The sequence below is a fragment of the Myotis yumanensis genome, unplaced genomic scaffold (genome assembly GCF_028538775.1).
Source record: "Myotis yumanensis isolate MYYU_CA2020_CCGP unplaced genomic scaffold, mMyoYum1.0.hap1 SCAF_7, whole genome shotgun sequence".
Lineage (NCBI taxonomy): Eukaryota > Metazoa > Chordata > Mammalia > Chiroptera > Vespertilionidae > Myotis > Myotis yumanensis.
This window is the reverse complement of record NW_027223758.1, coordinates 38003358-38021935: the sequence shown is the minus strand read 5'-3', so window position 1 is coordinate 38021935 and position 18578 is coordinate 38003358. Positions and strand designations below refer to the sequence as shown.

Genomic DNA, 18578 nt, shown 5'->3' with positions numbered 1-18578 from the left:
CAAGACAGGATGTCTGCTTTCTTCACTCTTATTCAATAAAGTACTGGAAGTCTTAGCCACAGTAATCAAACAAGAAGAAGAAATAACAGGCATCCAAATTGGAAAGGAAGAAGTAAAACTGTCATTATTTGAAGACTAGCGCCCCACCAGGAAATTAATTAAAAGAAATATTTTAACATTGCTATTCACACTTTCTCTGTAATAGAAGTGTCAGAGAAGAAAGAAAATTAGTAAAATGTATCTAAAAATTATATAAATTGATTAATAAACATGATATAACAACAAAGACATGATATAAAAAGAAAACATGATATAAAAACAACACTGATAAAAACAATGACTGATAAATTGATTAAACTTATTCTAACACTGAGGCCAGTGTCAGACGGAGACGAATCAATTCTTAGAATCAGAACAACCTCTCCTCCACAGATCCTGTTAATACTTCAGCTTCAATTATGTTAGGTCACAATCTTTTGATAATAAATCTAGTACCATTACAAAGACCCCATTTACTATTAAGATTTCTCAGTAGCATGATGATTGCACCTACTTTTTTTATTTTTTTAATTAAATCTTTATTGTTCAGATTATTACAATTGTTCCTCTTTTTTTCCCCCATAGCTCCCCTCCACCCAGTTCCCACCCCACCCTCTGCCCTTACACCCCGCACTGTCCTCATCCATAGGTGTACGATTTTTGTCCAGTCTCTTCCCGCACCACCACACCCCTTTCCTTCCGAGAACTGTCAGTCCACTCCCTTTCTATGCCCGATTCTATTCTATTCACCAGTTTATTCTGTTCATCAGATTTTTTATTCACTTGATTTTTAGATTCACTTGTTGTAGATATGCATTTGTTGTTCATAATTTTTATCTTTACCTTTTCCTTCTACTTCCTCTTCTTAAAGAATACCTTTCAGCATTTCATATAATACTGGTTTGGTGGTGATGAACTCCTTTAGCTTTTCCTTATCTGTGAAGTTCTTTATCTGACCTTCAATTCTGAATGATAGCTTTGCTAGGTAAAGTAATCTTGGTTGTAGGTTCTTGCTATTCATCACTTTGAATATTTCTTTTTTTTTTTTAATATATATATATTATTGGTTTTTTTTACAGAGAGAAGGGAGAGGGATAGAGAGTTAGAAACATTGATCAGCTGCCTCCTGCACACACCCTACTGGGTATGTGCCCGCAACCAAGGTACATGCCCCTGACCGGAATCGAACCTGGGACCCTTGAGTCCGCAGGCTGACACTCTATCCATTGAGCCAAACCAGTTAGGGCTGAATATTTCTTGCCACTCCCTTCTGGCTTGCAAAGTTTCTGTTGAGAAATCAGCTGACAATCTTATGGGTACTCGCTTGTAGGTAACTGACTGTTTTTCTCTTGCTGCTTTTAAGATTCTCTCTTTGTCTTTTGCTCTTGGCATTTTAATTATGATGTGTCTTGGTGTGGTCCTCTTTGGATTCCTTTTGTTTGGGGTTCTCTGCGCTTCCTGGACTTGGAAGTCTATTTCTTTCACCAGGTAGGGGAAGTTTTCTGTCATTATTTCTTCAAATAGGTTTTCAATATCTTGCTCTCTTTTCTTCTGGCACCCCTATAATTCAGATGTTGGTTCGCTTGAAGTTGTCCCAGAGGCTCCTTACACTATCTTCATATTCTTTTATTCTTTTTTCTTTTTCCTTTTCCGGTTGGGTGTTTTTTACTTCTTCGTATTTCAAATCTTTGACTTGATTCTTGGGATCCTCTAGTCTGCTGTTGGATCTCTGTATATTATTCTTTATTTCAGTCAGTGTATGCTTAATTTCTAGTTGGTCCTTTTTCATATCCTCGAGAGTCTCATTAGATTTCTTAAGGGTCTCACTAAATTTATCGGCGGTTTCTAGAAAATTCTTGAAAAACCTTATAAGAGTGGTTTTGAACTCTATATCCAGTAGTTTGCTTTCCTCCATTTCTGTCATTTGTGACCTGTTTCTTTGTCTCCGCATTTTTTATGCTTCCCTGGGCTGATAGAGTGGCTTTCTGTGCTAGGTGTCCTATAGGGCCCAGTGGCTCAGCCTCCCCAGTTACCTGAGGTGGACACTCTTGGTGCACCCCTTTGTGGGCTGTGTGCACAGTCTTGTTGTAGTTAAGCCTTGATTGTAGTTGGTATCACTGGGAGGAATTGACCTCCAGGCCAATTGGCTGTGAGAATCAGCTGTGTCTATGGTGGGAGAACTTCTGTGCTGGAGACACCCTTATGGGGCAAGACTTGCTTCAGTGGGGCTTTGGTGCTCACTGAGTCTGACACCTGAGTGTGTCCCTTATGGATCTGAGGAGTTGTAATCTGGATGGTCCCACTCTAACCACTGGGTACACAGGCTCTTGAATCTCTAAGGAGGTGCTAATTTAGCATCTGCTGAGGCTACCCAGCAGGAGCTACAGAGAGATCTGCAGATTCCTCTTCTTTGTTTGGGATTTGGAGGTGCCCAGATGAGGCCCAGCTGTGAAGCAATGCAAGCTACTGTGGGACCTTGGACCTTCTTTTGGATGTTCTGGGTCTCTCTGACCCAGCTGCAGTTTGTTAGGTAATTTTAGATTGCAAAGGGACAGGTCGTTCATATGCAAAAGCCTCTGCACACAGCTTGGGTGGGGCGGGGTCTCAGGGAATCAACAGGGCAGAGCAAACAGCTATGGCTGATCCTCAGTCCTGCCCTAAGAGGCCCCGGATCTCAGTGTCCCACGGTAATGGCTGCAAGCACCTCTGAGAGAAAGCCGCCTTCGAGTTCTGACCAATGCCAGACAGTCCAGTTTCTCCCCATATGAGTCCGAGTCCCCAGAGACTCGCCCGGAACTGGAGTTCAGAGCAGTCGGGAGCTTATGTCTCCCTCCCAATTGAAAAAGACTACCAGGTCCTCAGTTGCCGGCCCTTTCCTCATGCACCTCCATACCTCTGCACTTTACTTCCGCACCTCCTCTGAGTTTCAGTGTGCTTTTCTCTTTCCTTCTAGTTGTAGAATTTCCACTCAGCCAGCCTTCCTGTGGTTCTGGATGATGTCCATTTTGTCTTTTAGTTGTATTTTTGAAGTGGTTGTGTGAGGCAGCAATTTCAGGTGTTTACCTATGCCGCCAACTTGGTTTCTCCCCTGCATATTAATCTTGAAAACCTGTGACCATGTTGTCTTATATGACCTGATTGCACCTATTTTCAATTCTAATTTTGACACGTACTTCCAAAGGAGTAATACTTTTAAGAAATTGGATGGGAAAATTTTCCTTTTCAGCATCATCCATTGAATCTAGTATTATTGTCCATTACATTGTTGTCTATGAGTCTTAATGTAATATCCGTTCCCCAGCCTTTTTCACCATGTGGGAAACGAACAGGATATGTCATTGCATCTAATGTAGGAAACAGGATACTGATTTGTTTCATTTTAGTGGCATTTGGATTATTGAGATCTGGTTTACAATGAATGAGCAAGTCCCTTTCAAAAGGAGGTCCTCCATCTTCATTTCTGAATATGACGGCAACTTCGGTTACATGGGGATAATTTTATCTACCCAGATCACTGTTATGATCATATTTAATTGCCATTGTTCCTTCCGTGCAATGCCACCGCTTTCTTTCAGCTTCAGAATGTCAACAAAAACAACAAAATTCACAATCAACAATGACTGATCGAAACACATGCATGCGATTGGCACCACCGAGAGCTTTATATGTATAGCGCATGCACAAGTCAACTTAGCCTTTTATAGATATAGAACAAACTTGCTTAATTAGACCTGCTTTCTGATGTAGCTAAACTTTTTCCAGCCCAGTGAAGTACCCCAACTTCTCTTTCAGGTAATTAATTGTCAGCAACACAGCAGTAAATATCAACACAAAGCAGATTATTATTATTATTATTATTATTATTATTATAAATCACACAAGGAGAACAAAAGGTAAAATATTTAACTGCAGCAGTTTTTGACTATATTCTGCGCAGTGAGAAAACCTGAAGTCATTTTCAAGGTCCACCGTGTCTTACTTCTTTTCAGTTGGGTCAAGTTGCTAAGCTTTCTAAATCTCCATTTTCTGGCTAATGAAAAGAAAATAGGATTCCACCAAGTCTCCTATCTATCTACTCCAGGACTTCTGAGAGGATCAAATGAGATGAGGCACCGGAAAACGCTTCACAGACATTTGGTTACAGTGTAAAGTGTTTCCACCTAAGGCTAGTTGTCGCTACGGAGAGAAAGCCAGGTGTTGCTACTTGACGTCATCACCCAGACAGTTGGACACTTAGCATATTAGCCTTTTATATAAGTAGATGACATGATACTGTATATAAAGAACCCTAAAGATTCCACACAAAAAATATTAGAACTGATAAATGAATTCAGTAAAGTAGCAGGATACAAAATAAATATCCAGAAATCAGTTGCATTTGTATACACCAATAATGAACTATCAAAAAGGGAAACTGATAAAACACTCTCATTCACAATTGCTTCAAAAAGAATAAAATTCCTAGGAATATACTTAAACAAGGTTGTAAAAGACCTACACTCAGAAAACTTTAAGATACTAAGGAAAGAAACTGAAGAAGATACAAGTTAAGTGGAAACATATACCATACTCATGGATAGGAAAAATTAGCATTATTAAAATGTCCATACCACCCAAAGCAATCTATAGATTCAACAAAATTCCTAGCAAGACAAAAACAGCATATTTCACAGAACCATAACAAATATTCTAAAATAAATTAATAAAATAAAATGTATTTCTTCTCTGAAGAAGTATTATACTTCCCTGTCAACTTAGGTATGGTCATGTGACTTGCTTTAGGTAACAAAATTAGAAAGATAAAAGAAGTTCCACATATTTCTTCTGAGCAGAAGTTTTTTTTTGTTGTTTTTTTTTGTTTTTTAAAAATATTTTTATTGATTTCAGAGAGGAAGGCAGAGGGAGAGAGATAGAAACAGATGAGAATCATTGATTGGCTGCCTCCTGCACGCCCCCTACTGGGGATCAAGCCCACAACCCAGGCATGTGCCATTGACTGGAATCAAACCTGGGACCCTTCAGTCCACAGGCTGATGCTCTATCCACTGAGCCAAACGGGTCAGGACCTGAGCAGAAGTTTTAAGAGTCATGTTTTCATTTGCCCTCTGCACAATCAGATAGAGACTGCTCCAGCATGCTACCAGTAAATCCTGGACTTAAGAAAGATGGAGCAGCCCTAACTGGTTTGGCTCAGTGGATAGAGCGTTGGCCTGCGGATTGACGGGTCCCAGGTTCGATTCCGGTGAAGGGCATATATCTTGATTGCGGGCACATCCCCAGCAGGGGTTGTGCAGGCGGCAGCTAATCGATGTTTCTAACTCTCTATCCCTCTTCCTTCCTCTCTGTAAAAAAATAAATTATATATATATAAGAAAGATGGAGCAAAGCCCCAGCTGACCCATGAGGGCCATACAGTCTAAGCAAAAATAAACTTTTGCCATAAGACACTGAGATTTGGGGTCCTTTCTATGCTAATACAAGAAAGAACAGGCAGAATTCAAAAGATGCCATGTTTACATTTCCACCCACTGATTATTCATTTAAATACTAATCTAAGAACTGCTCTGAAGAGATTTTGCAGATGTAATTAAAACCTTGAGTCGGCTGACCTTAAAATTCAGAGACTATCCAGGCCGTCCTGACCCGAACAGGTAATCCCTCTTTAACAGCAGAAAGTTTCTCAGGCTGGTGGCAGAAGAGGAATTAGAGAAATTTGAAGAATAAGAAGAACTCAACATGCCATCACTGAATTAAAAAGGGATGGGTCACATAAGAAATGTGGGTGACAGTGAGAAGCAGAGAGCAGTCCTTAGCTGAAAGCCAGCAAGAAAATGGGAACCTCAGACCTAAAACCACAAAGCAGTGGATTCTGCCAACAACCTGAAGGAACTTGAAGCAGATTGTTCCCCAGAGCCTCCAAATAAGAGCCCAGCCAAGCCTGCCTGGACTTCTGACCTACAGAACTATGAGCTCATAAGTGAGTATTGTGTTACATTGCTAAATGTATGGTAATTTGTTTTGCAGTCATAGAAGATTAATACATAACGCTTATACTAGTATATGAGAAACCTGGCCCTAATTTCGTACCCTAGCTATCCATGCTACTATAGTGAATAAAATGTCAATTCACTTAATATTATTCCTAAATGCAAGAGAGGTTTTAATCATGATGCATTTTCATCATCAAAGGTTTATATCAAAATTGCCTGATGCAGTGACAGTGACTGTTTAATAAATCTGAATGCCCTCCCATCTTGAGATCCTTTATTATTTACTAGGCTCACATATAGGGCACTTCATAAGTATATGTAGTACTGCATAGGCCCACTCAGAGCTGCAGTAAAAGTTTCTCAAGGATCTATGACTTGCTCTTTCCTATATTCTGCTAAAAGATCTGACTAGATCGTAAACACACATTAGGCACTCAAAGAAAGAACCCGTCCGACTGATATAAGTATTTATTATATTGTATTAACTTTGGTTATCCTCAAATGAGCAAAAGGTTATGAAGTATACAAAAGGAACATAGTAAAAGGATGAGGCCACCAAGGCAAAAGGAGCCTTACCTTTACATCTGGCACCTGGGCACCAAGGTTGTTGAGTCCCACGATGGAGTAGAAAGCAGATTCTAAACTTGTGAAAGGGTGATCCAGCGAAGCTTTCAATCTCTCCACATCATGCTTGGTGAGGTAGTGAGTGGGCGTCAGAGCCTGGGCATTGGCTATGATTGTCAGGGCCAACAGGAAGACAGTGCTTGAACCTTGAGAAAAAAAATGACTATTAAGCACACTCCATACTATTCCAAAGTCTATACAGAGTTTCAAGGATGATGCCCACCAAAGTCTAAAAACCAAATCATGTAAGGAAGGGTGAGGGAACTGGAAGGTTTAAACTGGAGAGAAGCCTTGGGGAAGTGGTAGGCACTGTCTTCAACTATCTGGACAGTCCTCCCAGCAGCCTCCATGTGGCTAAAGCACAGGACTCATCACACTATCCCCATTTCAAGTACACTAGCAACTCCTACACCTCTCAGGACAGACACAATCCTGAATCTTCATCATGGCCTTGCCTACCTCTCAACCAGATCTCTTCCCTCACTTCCTTCTATGACTCTCTAGCCTCCTCTCTGCTTCTCTAAGGTGCCATGTTTTTCCCCACCCAGCATTTTTTCATGCTTTCCAAACCTATTTATACTTTGCTTAATTTTTACGTTTAGATTCCAGTTCAAGTATCTTTTCCTTAAGAAACCTCCCAATAGGTCTCCCTTGGATTAGGTCCCAAGTCAGTACTATGAAGTAGTGAAGAATATGGCCTGTGGAGCCAAGTTTAAATCCTAACTCTGCCATTTATTAGCAATGTGACTGTGGCAATTACAATAAGGCCAGCCTGTGCCTCATTATAAAAAGGAATTAATAATAGTACCTACTCCTCAATGTTAAGAGCTTTACATGACTTAATATACGAAGATCTTAGAATAGCGGTTGACATTTAACAAGGACTATCTAAATGTTAGCTGAATTGTTATTGTTGCTATATCCACTTATTGCAACCTGTACTTCTATATTTTTCACAACTATAACAGTGTAATGTGTGATGCCTCTGCTAAACTGTAAGCTCCATGAGGACAGACGCTCTTGTTCATCTCAATATTTCCAAGTCTTGCACACTCCCTTGGACAAAGGAATATTGAATTAACATTTGCTAAATAAATGGAAATAAAATTAATCCTCATCTATTATGCCCAGGAAACAGGAAGTCATAGGAGTGGTACAATCTACTTGTCATTAACACACACACACACACACTTTTGAATAGTCTGTGTCATGAACTGTCTGCTATCCAAGTAACAGTGATCACAAGGGTAGCATTAATGGTCCTAAATTCTTTGTCTACAGTGTCAAACTGAGTTTGAACTAGAACCCTTTAAGAAAGCAATTATTATATCCATTTTACAAATAAAAAAATTGAGGGCCAGAGTAGTTTACACATAGTCAATCTTGGACTCAAACCCAAGTCTAACTGTAGTGTCCATACTGCACTATGTTTTGGAAAATGTTGTAGAAGAGATGCTTACCTTGGGGCATGAAGGTTAGTTAGTTCTACTTAATTCCTTGAGTGTATTAAGTAATCTAGAGTGTAAAAACTCTTAAAAAAAAACAACAAAAACTAGAGCCCAGCCGGTGTGGCTCAGTGGTTGAGCATCAACCTATGAATCAGGAGGTCACTGTTCAATTCCTGGTCAGGTCACATGCCTGGGTTTCAGGCTCAATCCCCAGTATGGGGCATGCAGGAGGTAGCCGATTAATGATTCTCTCTCATCATGGATGTTTCCCTCTCTCGCTCTCCCTTACTCCCTAAAATCAATAAAAATATTTTTTTTTAAATAAAAATTTTAAAAACTAGAGATATTTGTAATGTGGAGTACTCATTAATCAAATATTTACTGAATGCCTACTATGCACCAAACATTGTTTTAGTGTTGAAGATACAGCAGGAAACAGAGCAAACAAAAGCCTCCAATGTCCTGGAGCTTACATTCTAACCGGAAAAGAAAAATATCTCACTCAATAATTAAGATGCATTATTTAGCATTTAAAAAGGTGAAACGTGCTATGGAGAAAAATACAACACAGAAGGGACACCTGAGAAGAACTTCAATTTTAAATATGATAGGCCAAGTAAGAAATAAAAAAATGTAGTAGACTTGAAGAAGGAGCAAATCATAAAGGTATTTTGCGGGAAACAAGCCCAAGAAGAAAAGCAAGTTCAAAGACCCTGAATCAGGAGTGTATGTGGTGTTTTTTTACATTAGCAAGAAGAACAGTATGACTAAAGAGGAGTAAGCAAAGGATGATAAGTAGGGACAAGGTGACAGACTGCAGAAGCCAAATCCAGAGGGTCTTATCAGCCACTGCAGGAACTATGGCTTTTACTGAGCAAGATGGGATCCACTGGAAAGTTTTGAGGAAAGGAGTGATTTGACTTATATTTTAACAGAACCACTGTGTTGAGCATAAACAATACTATATTGAGACTATACAGGTCCAGGGACCTAGAGAGGGACACCAGTTAGGAGACTATTGCCATAATCCAAGTAAAAAGATGAGTGACCCAACAGGGTGACAGCAGTAGAGATGGTGAGAAGCGACCTGGCTAAAATTCATAGTTAAAGCCAGAATTGCTAATGGATAGAAAGATATGAGAGAATGAGGAGTCAAGATACTAATGCTGAATGAATCCCCAATGCCTTGTGTACATGCATATCCTCAATATATTAAAATCTAGCAAATGGCTATGATCTATCCAGCATTTTCCCAGCTAGACTGTAAATTCCCCTAACACAGCATCCGTGTCACAGAATCCTAACCTTCCCACCTCCCATTAATGATAACAATAACTTTCTTGGCTAAAATTTGCACACTTAACACGAGTCGGGTATGCCCATACTAAGCTAGGTACTTTGTATGCAATGAGTCATTAAATCCTCAACATCCAAGTGAGTGCCCTTTAAAAACCAAGAAATTGAGACTCGGATAGTAATTACCGGCCCTACCACACACAACTACCTGAGAATCAAACGGCAGGCAACCGGTTTGAATCCCAAGTTTGTTTTTAACACCTCTTTTACCTTCTTCTTAAATAATGGAGCAGTAAGCCATTGGCCTCCTCTCTTCCCTCCCGCCTGTCACGTGGAAATAACAATAGTACACATTTCCCAAGCTGCGGTGGGACCTGAGAGTCCATCCTGCAGTGACCACTCGTTAACTAGCAATGCAGGTAACTTCACTGAGTGCTTACTTAGTGACACACACTGTTCTAAACCGTGCACGGAGACCATCTCATTTAATACAGCAATTTAAGAGGCAGACAATGTGTAGTCTGTTTTACAGATGAGAAACTGAGGTGCAGAGGGGGGTTGAGTAAATGGCGGTGGGGTCACATAATAAATGCGTGGCGGCCTGCAAGTCTGCACCCGGAGAACCTGACTTCAGAACTCTCAACTCCCAGAGAGGTGATCTGCTTTGCCCTTTCCACTAAAAAGGAAACTGGGGCCCAATGGATGATTTGGCCAAAGGCTAGCTCTGCGGCCGCCGGACCCGGGAGCCCGCGCGAGTCAAATGAATGAGCGAAGCCGCGACCAGCGGTTAATCACGCCCCTCGGTGCCCGGCTGGTCCTCGGGGGTACCCGTAGCTCGGCACCGCACTCCCCTCCCACCCCAACCCCTCCTCAGGTCCCGTGCATCCCACCCGCTCGCCAGCCCTCCCTCAGACTCTCGACCCGAGAGAGGCGGAGCCCATGCCCCAGTCCCGCCGAGGAAGGGGACCCCGCCTGGCCGGCTCCCGAGTGGCGAACACTAGCCTCCCGCGGACGCTGGCCCAGTCGCCGAGGCGTGGCGTCCGCGGGGCCCCGCCGTCGAGCCATGCGCAACACCTCACCCGGCGGCGCCATTCCTCCGAGCAGGTCCAAGAAGGGTCCGCACCGCCAGCTGACTTCCGCTCAGAAAAGTGGCTCCGGGAGCGCGCCGGAGGGGACGCCGGGAACTCGCGGCAGGCTCCGCGTGCTGAGATGGCCTCTAGGGACAGGTCAGTCCCCGCCGTCCCGCTGGGCCGGGCTGCTCCCTGTACCCACAGCCGGAATTCTGGTCCTCGCGCCCAAAGGACCTCGCGGTCCTCGCGTACAGGCCCGCTCCCCCCGGCGCCCAGGTCCACTTGGTACCGGCCACCTTGCAACGGTCTTATTCCGGGCGCTACCACGACGCTATTGGGCAAGGCTTCAGGGCGGGCCCGAGACGGGGCCACCTCTGATTGGTCGGTCGCCTGTCATTCAGTCGTCTCAGCAGCCCGGCCAATTTTAAAGAAATGGGAAGGGTCAGGTGGGGAAGGGCGGTATTCGAGGGTTGTTTTTTTTTTGCCCTTTCGTAAATTATGGCAATTAGCTCTAAAGATTGTTTCGGTTGTTAGTAACTAACCTATGAGTGCCATTTCATCTGATTTGCAAAGCATTTGTCTTGACTCCCGATAATTCAGTGACTCCTCATTATTATGAGGAGCATATTAGCCAAGGTTACGAAGTAACAAGCTCAAAAATGGAAGTGATCTAAGAATTAATAATAACTAATTCCACTTATTGAGAGTTAACAGCATAGCCCGACAGTGTCTCTACGTACACAACATTTCGTTTACTCCCTGTCACCACTCTCTGAGGTGTATAGTTAGTCTAGTTGATAGAGAAGGAAACAAAGATTTGAACCCAGGTAGTTTGACTCCGTCATCTGTGTTTTTTAACTATTATGAACATACGAAGCATGCACAAAATGGTAACTCTTTTTTGTTTTGTTAATCCTCACCAGAGGATATTTTTTCCATTGCTTTTCAGAGAGGATGAAAAGGAGGGAGGGGGGAGCAACAGACAGAGAGAGAGAGAGAGAGAGACATGGACTAGTTGCCTCCTGCACGTGCAGGGATGGGGAGAGAACCCGAAACCCAGGTGTGTGCCCTTGACAAGGAACCCAACCAGAGACCCTTTGATGCTATAACCACTGAGCACCACCGGCCAAGGCACAATATGGTAACTTCTTATCATTATTAGTGCCACAGATATTATTACCCCAAACAGTGAGAGTCAGTTCTTGCTATGTCTGGTGCTGTGCTGTTTTGTGTGGTAGATACTAGCTATATGTAAGTATTTAAATTTGAATTTAAATGAACCAAAAGTAAAAATTAGTTTGTACTAGCCACATGTGCTCAGTAGCCACGTGTGGCTAGTAGGTATCATATGGACAGAGCAGAATTATAGAACATTTCCACTATCACAGAAAGTACTATTGGACAGTGCTGATCCAGAATATATAAAGAACTCCTTCAATTCAGTAATAAAATAACCAATAGTATGCTGGAGCCATCTCATACTGGTTTGCAAAGTCAGTTGTTGAATTTATCAGGAATTTGCAAATTAGTTGTTAAATACAACTAAGAAAAATTAAATTATACAAACTGATAATGAAATAAAGTATATTGAAAACCAAACTCATCACTTCCTAAGTGTTTCACTACATTTTCCCATTGTCTGTTTTCGTGGCTGCTTATTTCTATTGTATCTGAATAGTGGAAATATGATGGTGTGTGCTACTGCACATTTCTTCCCAAAGTGACATTGGTAGCTTGATTTTGGCCGCAACCATAGATTCAGCAAATGCTACAAACCAGAGCTTGATTTTATAAACAATAAAAACAAACACAAAACATGAAGCCACTTTAAAACAGAGCTGGAGGCTTCATTTGGAGCATCACCCCATATACCAAAAGGTGTCGGGTTCAATTCCCGGTCAGGGCACGTACCCAAATTTCGATGTCAATCCCCAGTTGGGGTACATATAGGAGGCAACCAAAAAAACCCCCATAAATATGTTTTGTTTTTTTAAAATGGAGCTGAAGCTACCATGCCAGAGGAAAACAGGGCAAAATAACCTTTGACTGGACCTAAACAACTTTGCTTCCCAAAGAACTGTTTGCAAAAATAAGAAAAAAGCAGTTCTAACTGATGACTACCTGACTAAAAATTTAAAACATAGCCTAGAATTAACATCACCATATTGTTATCTTCACCAATAGAAATGCTTTCCTTCTATTAATGTAATTGTTCCTCTTTTCTTCCTCATAAATACCTTTTGCCTTTGTCTCCTAATCAGAACATTATTTGGGCTCCCACCTGAATTGATTCCAAAATAGTTATTCTTATTGATCACAAATAAATGCTTGTTTGCCTCTGACTTTGAAAGTCCTTTTTATTTTTAGGTTATCAATTATTGCTTTGTTACTGTCTAAACCTAATGGTGGATAAAATGTTAATAGAAATTAAACTTAAGCCGAAACCGGTTTGGCTCAGTGAATAGAGCGTCGGCCTGCAGACTGAAAGGTCCCGGGTTCGATTCCGGTCAAGGGCATGTACCTAGGTTGCAGGCACATCCCCAGTAGGAGATGTGCAGGAGGCAGCTGATCCGTGTTTCTGACTCTCTATCTCTCTCCTTTCCTCTCTGTAAAAAATCAATAAAAAAATATATAAAAAATTTAAAAAAGTTTAAAAAAAATTAAAAAATTAAACTTAAAAATGTGTCATGTCTTTATAGATTTTACATGGTGAATAGTACAAAAATTTGAAGAAATATTTTTCTAGTAATGAAAACTATTATCCAATAAACAATATCATAAATAAGTGAATCACATATTAGAAGGTATTTTGTCTATAGAAAAAAAGAAAGGGGAAGAGGAATTGAGGTAGGTGGGGGGTATTCTACCTCAGTCTTTTTTTTTTCATTGAATGTATTGGGGTGACACTGGTTAATAAAAGTATTTAGGTTTCAGGTGTACAATTCTATAATACATCATCTGTATGTTGTGTATTCACCACCCCAAGTCAAGTCTCCTTCCATCACCATTTATCCCCTCTTTACCCTCTTCTACCTCCCCCCAACCCTCTTTCCCTCTGGTAAACACTGTACTGTTGTCTGTGTCTGTTTTTTGTTTTGTTTTGTTTGCTAAATCCCTCTACCGTTTTCACCAAGCCTGGTAAACCCTCTCCCCTCTGACAGCTGTCAATCTGTTCTTTACGAGTCTGTTTCTATTTTGTTTGTTAGTTAATTTTGTTCATTACTACCCACATATAAGTGAAATCATGGTACTTGACTTTCTCTGACTAATTTTACTTAGCATAATGCTCTTGAGGCCCATCCATGCTGTAGCAAAGGGTAAGATTTCCTTTTTCATGGCGAGTAGCATTTCTTTGTCTCAGTCTCTTTTTAACAGTGGCATAGTATTTCTTACCTATCCATTTACTCCCCATAAGGCTGACAATATGCTAAGTGCTGAGGATACAACTATGACCATATAAACAGGGTTTCTCCTCTCATGAAGTTTATAGTTTAATGGGAGACAGTCAATAAACAACACAAATTAACTTGATAATTATAGGCAATGATTAAATACTATGAAAACATAAGAAAAATAACTGTCAGACTGGGGTGGGGAGAGACTGGTTAACCTAGATTGGTGATCAATAAACGCCTCTGAAAAGTGACATTTAAGCTTGAGTGATGAGACAGAAGCAGTCTTGAAAAACTAATTTTTCTAATCCCCTCTTTTTTCCTAGGATCTGTAGTTGGGACGTAGTAGTCCCTTATGCGTCCGATAGTGATTCAGGAAGTGTGGATTTGCAGCTGAGCAACTTAGAGGATATTATAAAGGGCCCAAGTAGCCTTGAATTTACAGGTAAAAGGGGGAAAGAGCGGGGTGGAGGGGTATCTCTTTTCAAGTCAAGTGACTCGGTAACCAGCCCTTAACTAGACTTTGACAATGAATTTGGTCCGTGACTTTAAAACCTTGGAATATGATTGGAAAAATGAGATAAGATACATTATTCTAGACATACAGGATACTAACTTGGTCCTGAGACAAATAATCCTGCCTATTTGCACAAGGTCTACATGCTAGAAGGATTCTGAGAAGAGAAAGGTAGGTGTGGGTGGAATTTGGATTGGCCTATAAAATAACTATCTTTCATTTATTCTATAACTATTAAGTACAGGCTGGTGCTGGTGCCGGCCTTGGGCCTTTTATTGATAGCTTTGGGGCTCCCTGACCCAGCTGCAGCTTGGTTGACAGGTTTTAGGCTGAGAAAGGACAGGCCATTCATATCCAAAAGCCACTGCACACAGCTTGGGTGGGATTGTAAATTGGGTGGGACAGGGTCTCAGGGAATCTCCAGGGCGGAACAAACAGAAATGGCTGCCAATCAGCCCTGCACCAAGGAGGCCCCAGCACGGGAACAATGACATGCATCAGTGAACAAAACTAACATGGTTCCTGCCCTCACAATTTATATCATAGTGCTGAGAAGAACCAAAATAAGTAAAGAGACAGTAAATAAAGTAATTACAAGTTGTAGTAAACATTATGAAAGAATTAAACAAGGACTAAGACAATAAATAAATAAATAAATAAATAAATAAATAAATGGATGGGAACCTAATTTAAATCATGTTTGGCAGAGAGAACCTGTCTGAGACACTGCTGTTTAAACCTAAAGAGGGTCTCAAAGACATGAAAGAGCTACCCAGGTGAGAAGTAGAGGGAAGAGCATTCCAGATAGGTGGAGCAGTATGTGCACAAGACAGGAAAGACTATAGTATGTTTGAGGAACTACATTCATTTATTTGTACATTCATTCAATAAATAATTATTTAAGCCCTGCTATACTCTAAACACTGATCTAGCTGCTGGAGATATAGCAGTGAACAGAACAAATACAGTATACTTCTAGAGAAACAAAGAAATGGAACTCAGTATAATGTGTGACTGGGGATGGAGGTGGGAGTAAGGAGCAAATGTGAAGAGGTTTATTAGCAGCTAGGAGGATATTTAGCCAACATGAGCAGAGGGGATTCAGGAAAGGCATGCTGGAGCTGAGCCCTGAAGAATGAGTAAGAGTTAGATATGCGAGGAGAGATAAGGGAAGGTGGGACAGAAGAAGGGGAAACATACAAGCAAAAGGAAAGCCTTTGCGAAGATAGGAGGTGAACAAGAACATGGCTTCTACTGGATAACAAGGACATGGCAGGGAGTGGGAGGAATTTGCAGAAGAGGCTATAATTCAGGAGACCAAAAGGAGTACAAACATTGAGTGGTAGAAACCTTCAGATGATAGGTATGTTAAGGTGGAAATAGCCTCTTTGTCCAATAGGAACAGGGATTTGGAATTGAAAAATAGAGAAGGTAAGGATGTAAACCTACATGATGCCACCATAATTATTGTCACTCAGTGAGCAAAGGAATAAGATTTGCCAACACTTCTTTGGTGCTAGTTCTGTACCAGCCAAATGAGGTAGATTCTATTATGATCCCCATTTTGGAAATGAAGAAATAGGCCCAGAGAAAGTAAGGCCTCACAGAGTCAGAATGCTAGAAAAAAGCAGAGCACGGATTCCCTACACTGGAGCCTGTGCTTTTAAAGTACATCTCCGGTCAGGAAGGAAATAATACCGCAAGCACTTATTGCAACCTGGTCAAGCAGGAAGAAAACAGCAAGGTACTGTTAGTATATTTTAAGCTCTTGTCACCATAGTCATAAGCTTTTGAATTTGAATAATATCTACTATTTAAGTGCTTACTATGGGCCACATACTGGAATAAGTCTTATATGTATTTTCTCACTTAATCCTCATAATGGTCCTGTTTTACAAGTGAGGAAACTAAGGTTTCAACAGACAAACTAACTTGATTCTCTAGTTCAAGGATCTTAGAACTAGAGGAGGAACCAAGATGGTGACATAGTTAAACACATGTACTTGCTGCCTCCCACTACCAAATCAAAATTACAACTAAAATACAGAACAACTATCATCCAGAACCACAGGAAAGCTGGCTGAGTGGAAGTACTACAACTAGAGAGGTAAAGAAGAAAGCGCTTTGAGACTGGTAGGAGGTGCGGAGGTGCAGAGGTGTGGAACGGGCTGGTCTGGCACCCGGGTGTGCTGCCTTTTTAATCGTGAGGGAGATCGCTTCTTTGGAGGCTGCCCAGAGGAGCGAGGAGTCCCAGCCCCACACCAGACCCCCAGCCCAGGATCCCAGAACTGGGGAAAGAAGTCCCTACAGACAGTAAGAACTACGGACTATAAAAACAAGTGCGGATTGGGGCTGAGTGACACACAGGCTGTTGGAGAACCAGCTGCTCCTCTTAAAGGGCCAGCACCGTGAACTGAATTTACAAGCTCCCACTTGCTCTGAGTTCCAGTGCCAGGCAAGGCTCTGGGGGGACCCAGACACAAACAGGGAGAAACTGGACTATCTGGCATTGGGGTAGGAATGCAGGGGTGGCTTTCTTCCAGATGGAGGTGCTCCCAGCAGTCATTGTTCCCATGCTGGGGCCTCCTCGGTGCAGGGCTGACTGGCAGACATTTCTGTTTGCTCTACCCTGGAGATTCCCTGAGAGCCTGTCCCACCCAATTTGCAACCACATCCAAGCTGTGTGCAGCAGCTTTTGCATATGAATGGCTTGTCCTTTCTCAGCCTAAAACCTGTCAACCAAGCTGCAATTGGGTTAGGGAGTCCCAGAGCTATCAATAAAAGGCCCAAGGCCGGCACCAACACCAGCCTGCCTTGCTTCACAGCTGGGCCTCATTTGGACACTTCCAAATCTGATACAAAGAGGAGGAATCTGCAGATCTTTCTGTAGTTCCTGCTGGGTGGCCCTAGGCAGTGGCCGACTTTGCACATTCTTGGAGATCCAAGAGCCAGTGTACCCAGTGGTCAGTGTGAGACCATACCAGATTACAACTCTTCACATCCATAAGGGGCAGACTCAGTGGGCACCAAAGCCTCACTGAAGCAAGTCCTGCCTAATAAGGGTGTCTCCTGCACAGCAGCTCTCCCACTGTAGTCACAGCTGGTCCCTACAGCCAATTGGCCTAGAGGTCAATTTCTCCCAGTGATACCAACAGCAATCACGGTTTAACTACAAGACTGTGCACACAGCCCACAAAGGGGTACATCAAGAGTGTCCACCTCAGGTGATTGGGGAGGTTGAGCCATTGGCATCATAGGACACCTACTACACAAGGCCACTCTATCAATTCAAGGAGACTTAGCAGCTACCTAATACATAGAAACAAACACAGGGAAGCAGCCAAAATGCAGAGACAAAGAAACATGTCACAAATGAAAGAAATGGAAGAAAGCAAACTACTGGATATAGAGTTCAAAACCACAGTTATAAGGTTACTCGAGAATCTTCTAGAAATCTTCAAGGAACTTAGTGAGACCTTCAAGGATCTTAGTGAGAATGCCAAAAAATGGAAAAGGACCAGTCAGAAATTAAGCATACACTGACTGAAATAAAGAATAATACACAGGAATTCAACAGTAGACTAGAGGATCCCAAGAATCAAGTTAATGATTTGAAATATGAGGAAGCAAAAAACACCCAGCAAGAAGAGCAAAAAGAAAAAAGAATCAAAAAATATGAAGATAGTGTAAGGAGCCTCTGGGACAATTTCAAGAATATCAACATCTGAATTATGGCGGTACCAGAAGAAGAGAGAGAGCAAGATACTGAAAACCTATTTGAAGAAATAATGACAGAAAACTTCCCCTACCTGGTGAAAGAAATAGACTTACAAGTCCAGGAAGCGCAGAGAACCCCAAACAAAAGGAATCCAAAGAGGACCACACCAAGACACATCATAATTAAAATGCCAAGAGCAAAAGACAAAGAGAGAATCTTAAAAGCAGCAAGAGAAAAAACGGTTAGTTACCTACAAGGGAGTGCCCATACAACTATCAACTGATTTCTCAACAGAAACTATGCAGGCCAGAAGGGAGTGGCAAGAAATATTCAAAGTGATGAATAGTAAGAACCTACAGCCAAGAATACTCTCCCCAGCGAAGCTATCTTTTAGAATTGAAGGTCAGATAAAGAGCTTCACAGACAAAAAAAAAGCTAAAGGAGTTTATCACCACGAAACCAGTATTATATCTAATGCTGAAGG

At 41.7% G+C, this 18578-nt stretch overlaps 2 protein-coding genes across 4 annotated transcripts in view; one reads left to right on the top strand and one right to left on the bottom strand.

The window, feature by feature from the left end:
- The window catches only part of RPN2 (ribophorin II), a 55735-nt gene extending 45160 nt beyond the window's left edge, over positions 1-10575 (bottom strand). For all 3 annotated transcript variants that reach the window (XM_070420284.1, XM_070420286.1, XM_070420285.1), the window contains exons 1-2: positions 10477-10575; positions 6606-6799 (exon numbers count right to left, since the gene is read on the bottom strand). In XM_070420284.1, the coding sequence (XP_070276385.1) occupies positions 6606-6799; positions 10477-10489 (207 nt within the window). In that variant the 5' untranslated portion in view covers positions 10490-10575. The remainder of the gene's footprint in view (positions 1-6605; positions 6800-10476) is intronic.
- The window catches only part of MROH8 (maestro heat like repeat family member 8), a 43124-nt gene continuing 34859 nt past the window's right edge, over positions 10314-18578 (top strand). Inside the window, exons 1-2 of the mRNA XM_070420282.1 lie at positions 10314-10623; positions 14186-14304. Of these exons, the coding sequence (XP_070276383.1) occupies positions 10337-10623; positions 14186-14304 (406 nt within the window). The 5' untranslated portion in view covers positions 10314-10336. The remainder of the gene's footprint in view (positions 10624-14185; positions 14305-18578) is intronic.